General features: G+C 42.3%; 1 protein-coding gene across 1 annotated transcript in view; it reads right to left on the bottom strand.

Moving 5' to 3' along the window:
- Positions 1 to 12,912, bottom strand: part of LOC128848845 (polycystic kidney disease protein 1-like 2) — a 73,872-nt gene that overhangs the window by 52,872 nt on the left and 8,088 nt on the right. The window contains exons 3-9 of the mRNA XM_054049059.1: positions 11,986 to 12,171; positions 10,582 to 10,692; positions 7,751 to 7,898; positions 5,217 to 5,446; positions 3,451 to 3,855; positions 1,684 to 1,782; positions 307 to 356 (exon numbers count right to left, since the gene is read on the bottom strand). Coding sequence (XP_053905034.1) covers positions 307 to 356; positions 1,684 to 1,782; positions 3,451 to 3,855; positions 5,217 to 5,446; positions 7,751 to 7,898; positions 10,582 to 10,692; positions 11,986 to 12,171 — 1,229 coding nt within the window. The remainder of the gene's footprint in view (positions 1 to 306; positions 357 to 1,683; positions 1,783 to 3,450; positions 3,856 to 5,216; positions 5,447 to 7,750; positions 7,899 to 10,581; positions 10,693 to 11,985; positions 12,172 to 12,912) is intronic.

The following is a 12,912-nucleotide window of genomic DNA, read 5'->3' as shown; positions in this document are numbered from 1 at the left end:
GGAATGAGCGACAGGGGATGGATCATTTGATGATTACCTGTTCTGTTCATTCCCTCTGGGGCACCTGGCATTGGCCATTGTCGGAAGACAGGATATTGGGCTAGATAGACCTTTGGTCTGACCCAGTATGGCTGTTCTTAAGTTCTTAACCCCAACAAAGTCAACAGGAGTTGATGGTACTCAGCAACATGGAAAATCGGGTCCATAATTATGTGTGTTGCAAATGTTCTTCAGGCAGTACTTTAACAACCAAGAGGTATTTCTTAGCTTTTCCACCTCAGGTTATACCTTTTGAACAATACTCACATTTGTCTTTCGGATGTTTGCTTTGGATTTGCCTTTGTTCTGAGACGAGTCTGTTAAATATAAAGAAGATAACAGAATGTTTTACTGCCATTTGTGAGGCTGCCAGACAGCAGTGACTGAGCATTATGACTTAAATAAATCATGATTTGCCTGCAATCTGTTTGCAAGTCAGGGTTACAGGAACCAAACTCCCAGGTTACGATAAGCAGAAATGTTGCAACAGGCAAAATAATAACAACAAGCAACTAATATAAAGAGGAGGATCCTGCTTCTCCTCTCACTTACAGTGGGGTAAATCAGGAGTAAATTCGTTGAAGTTGATGGAGTTAAACTGGTGCGAGTGAAATAAAAATCAGAATTTTATTTGTATTACCATGGTGCATAGGAGCTCTAATGATGAACCAGGATCCCATTGTGCTAACTACAAACACTGACCAAAAAGACAGTCCCTGCCCCAAAGAGCTTGCAGCCTAAGTGGAGGTGCAAAGACAATTTGAGAAAGAGCAGTGGAAATTAAGGGCTCAGTGTTATTACAATAGCCCATTCATTCATTGGTTCAAATGTATCACTATCTTTACACTAGTAGGAATGTAGCTGCGACTTGAGCTATCTAGCAGCATGTTATTTGTCAGCAGCAGTTCAGGTTATGCTGAGATTCAGGTATTACACAACATCTGGAGGTATTTCCCAGGCCACATCTGTAGCTAATTCTTTCTAGCACAAACAGCACATGTGCAATGTGTACCCTTGTGTGGAGAGACCCCAACCTGGGACCACTTCAAAGCCAGGGTAGCTCTCGTCATTAGGCAAAAGTAATAAGAAGCTACTGGCCTTTTTTTGTTAAGGATTTTTTAAATCAAGAATGTTATACGTTCTTGTATCTCTCACTTTAATTTTAAAGTGAATTGAGAGCTGGTAAGAGGTACATAATGGACAGTCCTTGGAAGTTCATTTTCTTATATAGGGTTTGATCCTGCTCTATTGAAGTCAGTGGCAAAACTTCCAATGGTTCTGTCGTGCAACTGGGGCTGAATGAGACAATACCAGAACGAGCAATGCCAGCTTCCCTGTATTGCATAGCCAACCCTATATAAGGGGACTCCCGTACTGGGTGAGGAGCATGTTTTTCCTTCTCCATGCCTAGTCAGTCTCTTGCCTCTCTACTGAGATTAGCAGCAAGAGAGTCAATTAGTATATATGTAGGCTCTGGTTTCTTTCCCCAGAGTGTCCAAGAGGATTATCAGCACTGGCTCTGGAGGGAAGCAATTATTAGAGTCCTAGGTGCAGACCATGCAAACACTCTGTGCAGTGAACTGATTTATTGTAAAGGGTCACAGAATATGATTGCAAACAGCAGTGTTAGGTAAGCATTATTACCTTCTTTAAGAGAATTGTTGGCCAATACGGTGATGCTCCCAATCTCCAGACTCATGTTCGAGAAGGCATTCATAGCTAGCACCTTGACCACAAATGTACCTAGGAAGGACAGGGTGCCAAAGGTAGATCGGGCATTAGCAGCAGCAGTGCACTGGACCTACATGTTTGAGTCATAAAATGAAAAAATCCAACTTTGTGTTCCAGGCCTTCATGAAGAAATCCTCTTCCTCACTTGTGAATTACTAGGCAATACTGGAATAAACTACGTCTTTAAAATAAGTTATTTAGGGGTTATTTGATCATTGAGCTCTTGGGATTTTACAATTACCATTATTGGCCAATAAAATTCAGTCAAATTAGCTCCAGAGGAAAGATCTCTTTCTTCTGTCCCTCTTCTGAGCCTCCAACTACAGTTTTATTTACACCAATTCCAGATCCAGAAAACAGCTCAGCACCAACTATCCCATGGTATTGTTAAATCCAGGAACAATGTAACCTGCCTGCCTCCAAACTGAACTTCACTGGATCACAAACTCCACCAGGTTATAGGGTTCTGTAACACCCTGACTCTGGGTGAGTCAGCAGCAGTGGGAATTGAATCTGTGACCTCTAAATCTAAAAGCATGAGCTTCATCTGCCTGAGCTAAAAGGCAAAATCTATTGTTTGCCAAGCTGTGGCAGGTTTATCAATCTCTACGTGTGGCCCAGACACCACTAGAGGGGGAGAGAGCACCACAGTGAGTGGGAGAGGGTTACACTTGCAGCTTTTCACAATATCCCCACCAGGGAGACAGAATAGCTGGAGTCAGGGCCAACACACAACCTTCCAGTGTGATTGCCAGTCCAAGACGACCCACATCAGAGCAACTCCATTCAGACAATGTGGCTTCTGCCTCAAGTCTCGCTCCGAGTCTGTTAGGACTGTCCCCCCGCCCTCCCAGCAAAATGTGCTTGCACAGTGTGTGCCCCTCGGTTGCCTTGCAGATATTGTGGGGCCCTCTCCAAACTCCAGGTACCAGACAGAACACTTTAACCGCACTGTCTCACATCAGGAGTTTGAAAGTTGTGCTACCACTGTCATGGTACGAAGCCTGGTGTACAATGTCTTGCAATGCCAGGAAGCCCAGCTCTGGTCATTACATAGCTGCTAAGTATCGGATCTTGTATCTGTTAGAAAAATAAAAGACTGAAGGCCCAGTTCTTCACTTTGTTACACCAAGTTTGCATTGACCTGACACCAGTCAAATCATCGGAGTCACCCTGGTACAGAACTGGCCCTGAGCCTTTAGGCTGCACAAAAATAATTGCTTGAATCAAAGAAGTGAAAACAGAAAATATGTAACTGCACAGCTGCCACACAGAGGGCATAAGCTGCATGTCCCATCCTTCTTACAGACACACAACAAACGTCTTGTCAAACTGAGACTTGACAGTAACTATTGATTTGCCTTATTAAAGAATTACAAAGAAATATTAAAGGAGAGAAAAAATTCAGTATCTGCTATGTGGCCTATATAGCTCTGAAACTGTGATGCTCGTGTCTTCTATGCAGGACACCTTTCAGTCTATCTGAACTCAGTCTGTGTGCAGAGACAGCAGCTATTTTGTTCTCAGAATTGCTGCAGCCTGTTGCAAAGAAGATACAGACACTGCTCTCTCGCGTGGAGATTTGACTTTTGTTCTTTCTTGCTTTCCTTAATCTAAAGTAAAAAAAAATAATTCAGACTCTTTGTGTACGAGAAAAAGTAACAGGCTAGTGAGCTGTACCTTCAGTATGAACAGGAATCCTGTATATTCTAGATTCTCCTTTAGGGCTGTCTTTCTGGTGAGAGTAAGTTTCATTAGACCCGACCACCTCAAACTTCAGCTTATCTGGTGCACCATGAGCCACGGAGACATTTATCTCCAGGTCTTTTCCCATTTCCAGTGCGTGGGAGGCTAATGCAGCCTGAAGACCAGATATAGGTTCAACTAAATGAACAGCAATGCTTTCAGAAATCTCGGATGTTGTTGTGTTGCTGGTTGCCAGGATTTCCAGTTGATGCACCCCTGGGCCAATCAGCTGCTGAGAGGTACCATCAAGCGTCAGATTGTGAGGGACAATTCCTTCCTTTGCGCTGGATTCAATCAGAGTTGTATTGTCAGCTGTTACAGTGTAGGTCACTCCAGTACCTGGAAAGTAGGATTTCAGAACTTGGTCACAGATCGTCCAACTCTACCTTCCTTGTCACATTCAGGTGCATAAATAACAGAGCCAGGCAACTATTGCAACAATGTTCTGCAAACATTCATCTCAATTTTTAAATTCATTCACTTCATCTGTTTTTGTGCCCCTTTTGTGTTTGCTTTTTATGAATATTCTAACAAATGAAGGAAGGAATGTCAGTGGAAACAACAAAATTGCAAATAATATTGAATTCTTAATCACGAGCATGCAGACCAGAAGCCTTATTCTAAGAGTTCTGATCACCCAGTCAAGGACTAGAGATATGTCACGGGACATGTTCCTACAAGGTGCTGAGCACTTTGGCCCTGATTCAGCAAAGCACTTAAGCACATGCTTAACTGTAAGGCTCTGAGTATCCCTATTGACTTCAATGGGACTTGTGCTTAAAGTTAAACACATGCTTATGTGTCTTGCTGGATTGGAGCTAGAGTGTTCACCCGGCTCCCTGGCAGGATCAAGCACTATGTGTCCAGTCAAAACAGCATGAATAGTGATTATTGAAAACGTTCAACACAAGCTGCAGACCAAGAACCATCTATAGAAATTATTCTGTAAATAATTTTGAATAACAAATACATTTGAGAAAAATCAGTCTGTTTGTGACAAATTCATCTAATAAATGATTTGTAATGAATTATTTATCCAGCTCTAATATATAATTATCATCCTTTGCAGTTATTTAGCAGCTTTGCCCCACACTGACAATACAATCCATACAAGTGCTCCTGGTGACGATGTTCACCACTGACACAAGGAGACAAGTGTGCACACACAAGCAATTTAATAACTGTAGTGGCTGTATGCTGATGTAAGTTAGTTGAGAACCTTGAGAGCAAAGTTCTCAGAATGCTTTACAAATATGAATTAATCCTAACAATCTCCATCTGAGGTAAGTCAATATTGTTGTATTTTTTATGCAGATGGGCAGTTGAGGCACAGCCAGGGTATGTGACTTGCTCAAGGTCACACAACGAGTCTGTGCAGAGCCAGAAACCAAGGGATGGGACTTCCAGTGCCCCTGCTCTAACTATTAAACACAGTGCCAATAAGAGCAGAGTGTATTCTTTAGGCCTGTGTGCTCCTTGATTGTCGGACATATCCAGAAGAGAAAAAGGTTTGTGCTCACATCTGAAGTGTTGCAGAAGCTATAACATAGCCTCCCTAGCACAGGGATGGGGCGAAGTTAGTTTGAGAAAGTTAACATTTAGTGAAAGCCTTCATTTAAAGAAATACAGATTTGCTTAGTGGAGATCCTGCCTGTGCCCACTGAACCTGCTACTTAACCGTGCAAACTGATTACTCTCACCTCCATTAAGTTCAACTTGGATCCATAACATCTCCCCATACAGGGTCCTGCAGTGAGAACTGTTTCCTGATTCATACTTGCTGTAGCACCCAGTAATGCTGAGCTGATCCATCTTATCCTGAACGGTCACCAGTTTTTGTGCTGTAACGTGCCATTCACTGGTTGTGCATTCCACGAAGACAGTAAACTCTCCAGGAGAGGTATACCGGTGTGTCAGATTGCTGGACAGGCTTAAAATGCAAAGGGGACATCCAATTGTCATGGAAGGTTGCACTGTGAGGTTTATAGCTGTATTCTCTGAAAGCAATGGCCACCATTCCTGAATTATGGCTCTAAGGGAGATTGTTATCTCCTGCAACCACACTGATTCCTATTTTGCTTGCGTATTATTCCAGGGTTAAGTTTGTCTCCCTGTCCCCAGCTCATATGTCGTAACACGGTATGTCAAGGATGATCACACTAAATTTCTTCCCTCCCAATTTTTCATCCCCATTTAACCTACTGCTAAAGTCAATGGGAGCAGAGGATACTCAGCATCTTGCAAGATCATCCCAGTGCTGGCCTATTTTCCTCTTCCTAAGCATGGTCTTATCTATGCTTGTGTCGGGGACTGCCGGGTCTCGAAGCCCAGTCCACAGGCACTAGTAAGTTCCAACCTGCTACCCAGTGACTTGCTAACAAGTCCTCAGAACTAGAAGCTGACCTCCAACAGAGGATTCTAGTCCTGGGATCTGATTGGTGGAACGCTGGGGGTCCTGATTGGTTCCCTGCTTCTATTTAAACCATGAACAGGAAGTTGTCCGTGCAAGTGAGTGTTCCCTCCCCCTCCCCAGACTGCTTCCCTGATGCTACCTACTCCTATTGCCTGACTCTGATCTCCTGGTAATCTGACCCTGCCAGCTCTTGACTGTCAGTCTGCCCTCTGGTATATCTCAGAATCTGATCTCCTGGTATCTGACCTGGCTCCCAACTCCTGCTCCAACCACTAGCTCAGACTGTCCATGTCCTGCTCGTGACAGTTTAGATTTGTTGGCGAAAATGTCTTCTCACTGCTAACACTGGTGCAGCACTACTAGCAGCATTAATGGTAGGCACACTACTATAGAAAAGGCTCCTGCAGCCACTGGACTTTGTAACAACATACAGGAAATACTCCAAAGCACCTAAGGGGTTTAGGGTCACAAGTCCCAATTAATTCCCTTAAGGGCTTCTGAAAATCTCTCCCCAGGCTGTCTAGCCCTGCTCAAAGCCCACAGCAGAATAAGGAGGTGAGATAAACCATGGAATGCAAATAAATGCAGAAAATAAATATCCCTGGGACCATTATTTATTAACTATTTATTTATTACAGTACCAGCTAGGAAGCTCAATCAAAGGTCAGGGCCATATTATAGTAGGCATTGTATAGACACATAATAAAGGTCTTATCTTGACTATGAAAAAGGTTGAGTTTAGATAGGACTTAGCTAACATGAGTTAGCCGAGATGGGTTAAGCGCAACCTCAGCTGGACCACTTTTTCCGAGTAAGACAAGGCCATAGGAGACAATCCCTGCTCTAGAGTACGCCCAGTCTAGGTGTCAAACAGGACACAACAGGTGACAGAAACAGACAAACCGGGTTAGTGGGGGATTGAGGGAATGAGGTAACAATAAAAAAATGTTCACTTGCTGAGACATGGTCAAACTAAAAATAATACTGGGATTTTTTTTATAAAGCTCTTTACCTGTCTCATTAATAACACCTTAAGCTATTAACACTGAAAGAATGTTTAACAGCCACTTTACTTTTTGCCCTTTCTGCTCTTTGATTTTTCATTTCGCTCCTCTTGGATTATGTAAATTGATGGATGAGTTTTTAGGCTGATTCCTTCTCTGGATTTCCCTGCACTAGAACAATGCAGCAAAGTGTGATTTTCAAATACTGCAGAAAAATATTTGGTGGTTAAAAGAAAAAGTTCATAGATTCCAAAGCCAGAAGGGACCATTGTGACCCTCTTGTCTGACCTCCTATATAACCCCAGCCATTGAACTTCCCCAAAATAATTCCTAGAGGATAACTTTTAGAAAAACATCCAGTATTGATTTAAAATGGTCAGCAATGAAGAATCCAAGTTTTCATGGAATTAGAAGAAAATAAAGATAAACAAAGCACCATGGAACCATATTCAGTAATATCAGGTATGGAAAAATACTCTTTGGAAAAAAAAACCAAAATATTAGCCTTAAACTCCTTGGCAGTTTCTCCTTAGAAGGGCAGCAGGTTTCTCAATAATTTTGTGTGTACAGAATCTAGATGAAAGCCCACTAGAAAGAAAAGGAATTCACTCATACTGAGCAGATGAAAGATCAGGGCTGGCAGCTTGATAGAATAGGCATTGTTGCTTTGAACAATTTCAAAGCAAGTTACAGCAAAATCCACCCATCTTGCCTGCATGTCTTGTCACTGCTTTGTTTGCAGCATCTTAAGCGACTTGAAACACAAAATACCAAAGCCTCTAAAACTAAAAAATCATGTATAAAAGCTTCATCTTACGTTAGAGGGTAATAGGGATCAATAGTGTGTCCATCTCCAGTGCTAATTATACAGGAGAGGTTGCCAGAATAGGGAGAGAGTAGCCATTTCAGAGAAACTGTAATATTTTCAAAGATAAAGCACGAATCAGTCACGGCTAGTTGCAAACCTGTAAAACATAATGCACAGAGCACAGCATCATCACCTGCTCATTGTAAAATTGTTTTCATGTATTGTTGGCATCTGGACTTAGTTGAAGCACAGTTGCTCGATAATTGCTGCCTTGTTAAGACAAATGAGGGAATTCAAGACATGAAGTACTAAGTTGATTTTTCCCTGGTTTTGCTTGTCATGATTCCTGTTGAAACATAATTATACTCTTGAGTGTTTTGTACATACCTGAGATTCCTAGTCATATATAAAAGAACAGGAGTACTTGTGGCACCTTAGAGACTAACAAATTTAATCTAAGGTGCCACAAGTACTCCTGTTCTTTTTGCGGATACAGACTAACACGGCTTCTACTCTGAAACTAGTCATATATATTTATTCAAAGCCCTATACAGCTGCCATCTGACGTGACCTTTTTATGCAATTAATCTGTATTTAGCCGTGTCCTTTGCCAGAGTGTGCTTCACTGTTCCAACCTAGCCTTCCTTGAGAATACGGAGCTGAAGGGGAAAAAAAATTGGGGGACTGTGTAGCTCAGGGCACTGGTAGTAGGCTATAGATTCACCTCTGGATCACTGGTCCTATTCCAGCCCAGTTCAGCACTATCTGAGGGCTGTTTGGTGGACTCATTTCAGTTCTGAGAGGACAAGTGTCTATGTCACACTAACTGATAACTTCTTAGCAGAGAGGCCAAGGATTGAATGGGCCATGGAAATTTAGGAGTGGCCCTTCTTTGTCACAGCTGAACCACTTTGTTGAGGCAGTTTTGAGAATACTTGTGTTATTTACTGCCTCAGCTACACCTATTCTCTGTGTAAGCCCTGTGGCTTGACGCCTACCAGAGATGGGAAGTAACTGAGTGAGCTCTCTGATGGCATCTGCTGGAGAGCAAGGGGAGTTTAAATGAGGCAGTACCTCATTTAAATATCAACTCTGTTCTCTGCTGTCATCTACTGGAGAGCAAGGGGAGTCAACTGTGCGAGGCAGTATCTTATTTACATATTAACTGCAAGTAGTTTGGGGACACTGAGATATATAATTTGACTAAGTTTTGTACTTGGGGCCCATATTTTTGAGATTACCCTGTTGGGAACCCCCCTGGACAAAGCCTGGACAATGACTGGGTATGAGGTCATCCTGATGAAAGTGATGTTTGCTGAGGTGGGGTATAGGATGACCAACCCTTCAGAATTGGCCTTGGAGTCTCCTGGAATTGGCGTCAATCTCCTGGTGACTAGTGAAAGCAATCCGGGAGATTTTGATAGGCTATTTTAAGAAAATGACATTATGTCACGTTGGGGGGGGAAAAATCTCCTGGAATAGCTTCAGTCAGAGTTGGCAACCCGAGTCGGGTAAGAGGCCTCGGACAAAGCCGGAGAGAAAGGGCAAAGAACGTGCATTGTTTCTGGGTAGTAGAGATTCTGAGGGGTTCATAACACCACTGGTCCCCTTATATCTAGAAGAGCCAAGCTAAGAGCTGTAACTGCATTAGGGGAGCAGAGATCACCAGAGGCTTCCAGTTGTCTAGCCAGTGGCAAGCAGAGGTCAGAGCCCTGCAGCAGTTTTTGTCCTGTGAGCAGCAGACAGAGCAAAGCAGCAGTTGGATTCACCTGCAGGTCACAGCTTGCAATAGGAGAGCAGCAGAGTGAGAGAAGTTGCACTACAGCGAGAACAGAGGAATTCATAGGAACAGTCTGTCAGCCTAGTGACTCTGGTGAGGTCTCCCTGTCCTAGGGTGACCAGATGTCCCGATTTTATAGGGACCATCCCGATTTTGGGGTCTTTTTTCTTGTATAGCCTCCTATTACCCCCCACTCCTGTCCTGATTTTTCACACTTGTGTCTGGTCACTCTACGGCCTGTCCTAGCTGCTGAAATCAGAGAGCTGCCTACAAAACAGGGACCCTGGTTGTCCTCCTGGACTCTTGGAATCACAAACTATGAGTGAGGAAGCTGGGGACCAAAGAACTGAGATGGGAGACTGGGAAGCAGAACAAACTGCATCAGACATTCGGGGTCTAATTCTTTGGGACTGTGATTTATGCACCCCGAGGTAAATGGTGGTGGAAGGTATTGAACTAGAAATATTTGTCCTAGATCAACCTAACCTTTCTTTTTCTCTTCCCACCCAATAAAATTCATTTGTTTAAACCTCTGTGCTTGAGAGTGGGTACAGATTTGCCTAGCAAAGGCTCCAGAGTGATTTAGGTTCCCAGATTACTGGATGAGGGTTCAAACCAAAAATTAAGGAATGATTGAAAATCCCCTAAAATAAGGATCTGGCCCTTGTTGCTGCCAACACCAGAAAGGTTACATGTGGATACATTAAAATCGCCACTGCTAACATGCCAGCATCTTTCACAAGTACTGAGTTCACTCACACACATATAATTAAATTATTAAAAAAAGCAAATGTCTGTCTTTAAAGTTGGACCTGAACTTGGAACAGTATAGATGGAACCCCTGGGATTTGGGGGAAATTTTGATCTGGACCTGAATTTCTCCACTTGGGGCTTTCTCTGTGTGATGAATCCCAACACTGGGGAATTTAAGATCCAGGTCTGATATTCTTGGTTCAGACCCATCTCTAGCTTCTTAAACTATTTTAAGGAGCTATGTCACCAGTCATAATGTTAAAACATTGTACAGTATGGGCACTATGGCTACAACTTTAATACTTACCTTCCATGCAGTGATATTGAACAGACAAGTAGCTCCCCAATGTAGGACAAGGATCTCCAAAGAAGGTCCCATCTGATGCCACCTGGCACGCCTGGAGTCCGTGACACTGCCCTGGAAAGCATCACAGTCTCATGTGCACTGGCATTTGATAGATTAAAGTACTAAACTTTAAACTTCACAACAACTCAAAGAAAAAGTGGCTATTGAAGTAAAAAAAGGCCATTTTCATGCCATCGATTTCTGAGCAAAATGGGGGAAAGAGGGGCAGGAACAGATGATCAGACAAGCTGCATGGTTTTTTGAATCAGTCATGCTTTGGATGGAGACCAGCAAAAAACCCAAAAACTATTATTGTTACAAAAGTGGAAGGAACAAGGATGTGCATTGAATTTATGGTTATGTCAATTATAAAGTAGAACCCAATTTTTAGGTGTTCAGTAGATGAAATTGACATGATAACTAAATAGGATGGAAAGATAAATATAAGGATGAAATAATGAATTAGAGTCAATGATATTGTGCAGGTTCCATGCCAGAGAGACAAGAGAAATGTGGGAAGAAATTGACTTTAATGGGATTTGCGCAAAGGGAACAATGGATGAATAAAGTCCCATGTGAACAGAAAACTTTGTAGCCTAAAATCTGGTGGATAAATACCAGTGTTTTTCACCTGCATGTACTTTTCTTCCATGAGGTTTCACTTCAACTGTCACTGGGCTCTGCCTTAGCAATAAACAATTAAATGTGTTCCATAAAATCTTAGTCTGATAGAAAGAATGAACAAGGCATGAACCTAAACTCTAGTGATGAGAAAACTGCAATGAAATGACAGTGAGAGCTTTTGATCATGCTGTGAAAAAATGAGTAAAACTAAAAATGTAAGAAGTGCATAGCTGAATAGTACTAAAACCTAGCTTCTGTATAAAGCTTTTTCATCAATACAGCATAAAGTGCTTCACCATGTTTAGTGTATTTATCCTCACAACACCCTGGTGAGGCAGAAAAGTATTGTTATCATCCCCATTTTACAAATGGGAAACTGAAGCACAGATAGGTCAAGTGACTTGCCCAAGGTCACGCAGGAAGTCTCTGGTAGAATAGGGACATGAATCCAGATCTCCCAGGTCCTAGATTAGTGGCCTAACCATTGGACAATGGGCTATATACGAGAAGGCAGCTAGAATCAAGCTTGCGTATATGTAGTTTTTATTTGCCAGTAATGGGCCAAATTCTGCTGTCAGTGACACTAATGTAAAACTCAACTCTGGCCTTGCACAGGTGTTACTGAAAGCAGAATTTGACCCATGAACATCCACAGACATAAAGCAAGGTCAGTTGTTTTAGGTACCACACATTGTAGTGCTTACTGTAGAACTCTGACAAATGCTGCAATGAGATATTTACCTGCTACTTCATCCTTGACACTGGTCCAGCTGCAATCCTCCTCCGTGTCAAGCTGGAGGGGAGTCTCCAATACACAGTAGTGAGGGGTCTTCCGCCCATAGAAACTGTCACCAATCTGAATGACTTCTCCTGACCCACATTGCATGGTGGCATTGAAGTTATCACAAGCAAGGCTCTGGCCAGATTCTGTTGGGAAAGGAAGAACAGATGTCATCTCAGACAAGGATATACAGTGCATCCTCTGCCACAGGGACTAGGAACAGCTTCTCTCCTACCAGGAATCTGTGTGGTCTTATCCTGCCCAGGAAATGAGACCCCCATGATGATTCCTGAAGATGGGTCTCAACTAAAGTTATTTTGAAGTGGTTTTTGTTTTTTTTGAAAAAATGGGGGAATTCAGATGGAATTTTCATGACACTGTCTCCATTTTTGAACAACTACAGAGCTGGTTGAAATGTTTAAGAATTGTGAATTTCTGAAAAAAAAGGGGATTTTTGGGGGGGAAACTGCAGTTCCCTCCCCCTTTTTTGATCAGCTCTTGCTCTAGTCTCGACTTAGTATACTGGCTCCTCAATGCCTGTTAGAATGAGCAAAAAAATTGTATTTGCGGTGTGAAGGAAGTGAGGTGTGGAAGGCTCTGCTGAGTGTGTGTATTAAAAAAAACAAGTTTAAGTGACACTGGGATGGGAAACAAAAAGGTAAAGTTGGCTGTAATTTTTCATCAATGTTTTTAATGAATAATGCCTTTTGTTTTGGGTTCATTTTATTGAAAGTTCTGGGGTTTTTTTAACAAAAAAAAGTAAACCAAAAAATTTCAGTTTTTGTTGTTTTCCCCCTTTCTCTCCCTTTTTTCTTCTCACCCAGTAGAACAATAACAACAACTAAAGAAAAAGAAGAAGAAAATGGGGAAAATGGAAAGAAAAGGGG

The sequence above is a fragment of the Malaclemys terrapin genome, chromosome 14 (assembly GCF_027887155.1).
Source record: "Malaclemys terrapin pileata isolate rMalTer1 chromosome 14, rMalTer1.hap1, whole genome shotgun sequence".
Taxonomy (NCBI): domain Eukaryota; kingdom Metazoa; phylum Chordata; order Testudines; family Emydidae; genus Malaclemys; species Malaclemys terrapin.
The sequence above is the reverse complement of the archived record's forward strand: the minus strand, read 5'-3'. Positions and strand labels throughout refer to the sequence as shown.